Source organism: Engraulis encrasicolus, chromosome 11 (assembly GCF_034702125.1).
Source record: "Engraulis encrasicolus isolate BLACKSEA-1 chromosome 11, IST_EnEncr_1.0, whole genome shotgun sequence".
In the NCBI taxonomy this organism is placed as follows: Eukaryota; Metazoa; Chordata; class Actinopteri; order Clupeiformes; family Engraulidae; genus Engraulis; species Engraulis encrasicolus.
Genome location: NC_085867.1, coordinates 25,516,423 through 25,520,159, shown reverse-complemented (window position 1 = coordinate 25,520,159; position 3,737 = coordinate 25,516,423). Strand labels below are relative to the sequence as shown.

At 44.8% G+C, this 3,737-nt stretch overlaps 1 protein-coding gene across 2 annotated transcripts in view; it reads left to right on the top strand.

Annotated features, from left to right (window-relative positions):
- The first annotated feature begins 383 nt into the window (after window positions 1-383).
- tnpo1 (transportin 1) overlaps window positions 384-3,737 on the top strand; it is a 66,155-nt gene continuing 62,801 nt past the window's right edge. Inside the window, exons 1-3 of one of the 2 annotated variants that reach the window (XM_063210274.1) lie at window positions 384-462; window positions 619-744; window positions 2,119-2,194. In XM_063210274.1, coding sequence (XP_063066344.1) covers window positions 640-744; window positions 2,119-2,194 — 181 coding nt within the window. In that variant the 5' untranslated portion in view covers window positions 384-462; window positions 619-639. Of the gene's footprint in view, window positions 463-483; window positions 745-2,118; window positions 2,195-3,737 lie in introns of those variants that run through there. The other variant, XM_063210275.1, reaches the window with a different exon arrangement.

Here is a 3,737-nt window from a genome sequence, read left to right as displayed (position 1 = left end):
AGCCTAGGTAATGGCCTATCACATAGAGGGACAGAGGTGCAGTAATAGGGGAGTATTGGCTTGTCTGCTAGGGAAGATGGTATGTGCATATTATAGGAATCGATTCCATTCAGGAAATGTATCATCGTATATATGGCTGCCCTCTCTTTTAGGGTTTTACGCGTTTTAAGAACACTGCTCAAGCACTGCTCAAATAAAATAATAATAACACACATAGTGTGTATGAAAACAACATCAATAATTGTACTGTACTGTACTCCCATGTTGTTGTCAGACTGAGATTTGACATGAATGTCTGGATTGGACAGTCGCGCGCTAGGACCCGGGCGCGCTCCTAAAGGGATGTGACCAAATGCGCCATGACTCCCCGTGAGAAGCTCTTATTGCAAAACGGAATGTTCCTGTCGGGCCCATGTCTGTGATTTTCAGACCTTACTATTTGAACAGGACGAGCCATTAAAGGTAAGTGAAGCGGTGCGGTTGTTCGAGAGGCACACCGCACTCTTTAAGCGCTGTCTGTGTGCCTGTCTTCTCTGAAAAAACTGTAATTTTGCCTGGGCTTTAATCGAGAACGTGTCTGTCTGCCTGCCTGCCTGCCTGACCGTGTTACCACTGCAGCAACCCACGGAGCTAGCGAAGATGGACTGCGATTGGAAACCAGACGAGCAAGGTCTTCAACAGATTCTTCAGCTCCTGAAAGAGTCACAATCCCCTGACACCACAACGCAAAGATCCGTCCAACAAGTATCCTTTGTGCTCATGGCAGAACCGTGTCCTCTCTGGGTAACATATGCTCGAGAGGAAAAGTGTGGAGCTTTGCGCGAGCTAGCCCTCGAGTTAGCACAGCTGATGGAGCTACTGTACTTGTTCACGCGCCCAAGGAGGAGGCATTTGTTTATGTGATTTTATTTCTAAATGTTTCTCCCGTCTGACATTCTAGCATTATTGACTCGATTGCTTGTTTTGTTCAACACAGGATTTACTTGGTTGTCTGTGTCAAATGTGAACGCATTCGTGTGACATCTAAAGCAAATCCAGTGACAGGTCGAGGAAAGCTTGTTTATTAGGTTATGGGAGTAAGCTATTGAGTGCCAGATTATCGTTGTCTGTAGGCAGACAACGTTGACCAATTACAGTTACCTAACCTCTTTAGATTTGTATCAATTAGGATTTTACCGGCGGGGGGTTATTTGCAGGACTTGGATTTCTGATAGCTTTTGGATGTGAACATTTCGAGTTTAATGGTTTATTTACGCGTGACAAAGTGTTCACTGAACTATCTCCCAAAACCCATAACAAAGAAATTATATACTGTACAATGAATGTCAACTGTACTAGGCTGGCACTTGGAGTAATTGATGGAAATGACATTTCTTGTACGGTGCTTTCCAGACGTTATTTTGTCATCCTCCATTACATGGACAAAAACCATAAACACGTACAGTTATCACCTCCCATGTGTCACGTATGATCTATTGTTATAGTCGGTCAGTTCCTGCGGCTCGGAGCTGTTTTGATGAAGTCGATTTTTACTCGCCTCGGCTGCCTTAATGTCTCACTTAGATTGTGGTAATGGTTCCGCATGAAGGACATTTCACAATATGATGCCATTGCGCGTTGATCGGTGAGGTCAGCACGGCGTGTTTAATGCGAGCGTGACTGGTGGTCATTAGCGGTTTGCTCGCTCGTGGCCACCGCGATAAAAGCCAAACAATGGCAACTTGATTTGAAATCCCCTGGAGACACAAGTGACTGCAGAGGTAGAAACGCACGCCGTGCGTAATTTTCCGCGTCTTTTGTTTGGCCGGGATTATCCCTGCGCGCCTTTGTCTATCATTTTTAATCCATTGATGCGGCATGTCTGATGCTTCACGGACAAGAGTAATCTGTGTGGTATTGGCACAAGCCTGTCAATGTCGCGGATGACATGACAGCGATGCCACTATGAGGTTATCTATCACCTCCAACGATAGCTTATTAGACATGGGCTTGGCACATGCCTGCCAGATGAAGCAAATGCGTTATAACACACTCACGACTGCATAACTACCCGCTTTATCCTATGATGTGAATAATTGTAATTGTGCGTCTAACATTTCCTTGACAACAACCCTCTAGAAACTGGAACAGCTCAACCAGTTTCCAGACTTCAACAACTACCTGATATTTGTCCTGACAAAATTAAAATCTGAAGGTAAGGCACATTTACGCCCTCTTCTTTCAACCCCCCATTTGCCTGGTTTATTTACCAACAACAAAACCTGTTGGCTTTATCAGGGCCAAATACAGCATACCACGTTGTTGACCCCAGGGCTGAGTTGGCCATTGTGATGGCAGCAGCCTCTCTCTGTTTCTCCATCTGTCACTCGTATCTTTGTGTGCGTGTGTGCGCAAGAGTTTCTGTCTGGTTGTTTGCCTGTCTGTCTGTCTGTCTCCATTTCTCTCTTTCTCTGTCGTTCTATCTCTCCATCTCTGTCTGTGAATCTGTCCCTCTCTTTTTCTTTCTCTCTCTCTCATATCTCTGGCTCATGTCTCTGTCTATCTCTCGGTTTCTGTTTCTATGTTTCTTTCTCTGCCTGTCTGTCTGTCTATCTGTCTCCCTCTCTGACTGTGCAGTGTATGGATTGAGATGTGTGTGATGTTACTGGTTCCTTCTGGCGAGTAAGGGCCTTGCTTGTACTGAAGCAGCCGCTGACACTTTATGTCAGCACACACACGCACACACGCACACGCACACGCACACGCACACACGCACACACGCACACGCACACGCACACGCACACACATACACCGCGAGAGCCTTACTTACATGTCAGCTTTCACTGGCCCTTGTACAGTAAGCTACATGGGCTTTGGCAGCGCTGCTCTGCTCTGCTCAGCTCTCAGCTCTGAGCGGTGTGGTGCGACTGCGACGCGGCGGATAAATCACCGTAGGAATATGGGTCAGGCTAATTTTAAGTCCCTGATAGTCGGGCTGTCAAAGCCCTGCAAGGGTGACAGACAGCCTGGCCTAGCACACTTCCTCAGCCGCCATCACCACCACCACAGAGCTGAAGACTTATTTTGCGGAAAATAGAAGAGTGCTCTTATTGTTACTGTATGATGGGTGATATATTGTTATGTTTTCTAGGCTGTGTTATATGTTTTCCAACTATCAGACAGTAATGCTGCTCAAGAGGCAGGAGTTTTTGTGCTTGTGCTTTAATGGATTTGACATAATCAAAACAATACATCAAGTTTACCCATCATACCCAGGACCCAACTGCGGTGAGCGCGGGGGGAGATTCATAACAAAACATAACAGCCTGCATACAGAGACAATGCGATTGATGGCATGTGTTATGATTGACAGAGGCCAGGTTGCATTACAGTATGTATAAATATACTATACAGTTATCTGACAAGGATCAGTCTCTCTCTTCTTTCTTTCTTTCTTTCTTTCTTTCTTTCTTTCTTTCTTTCTTTCTTTCTTTCTTTCTTTCTTTCTTTCTTTCTTTCTTTCTTTCTTTCTTTCTTTCTCTCTTTCTCTCTCTGTCTCTCTCTCTCTCTCTCTCTCGATCTCAGACTTCCTCAGTCGCTCTCACCACCGCAGACCAGAATACTTTTTTTACCATTATAAAATAGAAAATTAAGTTTTTTTAATTGTCAATATGATGGACAAGGTGAACTCCATTTATTCATAAATAGGAGCAATGAGATCTATAGCATTAGCTTCGTAGCTTTGTACACTGGATTTG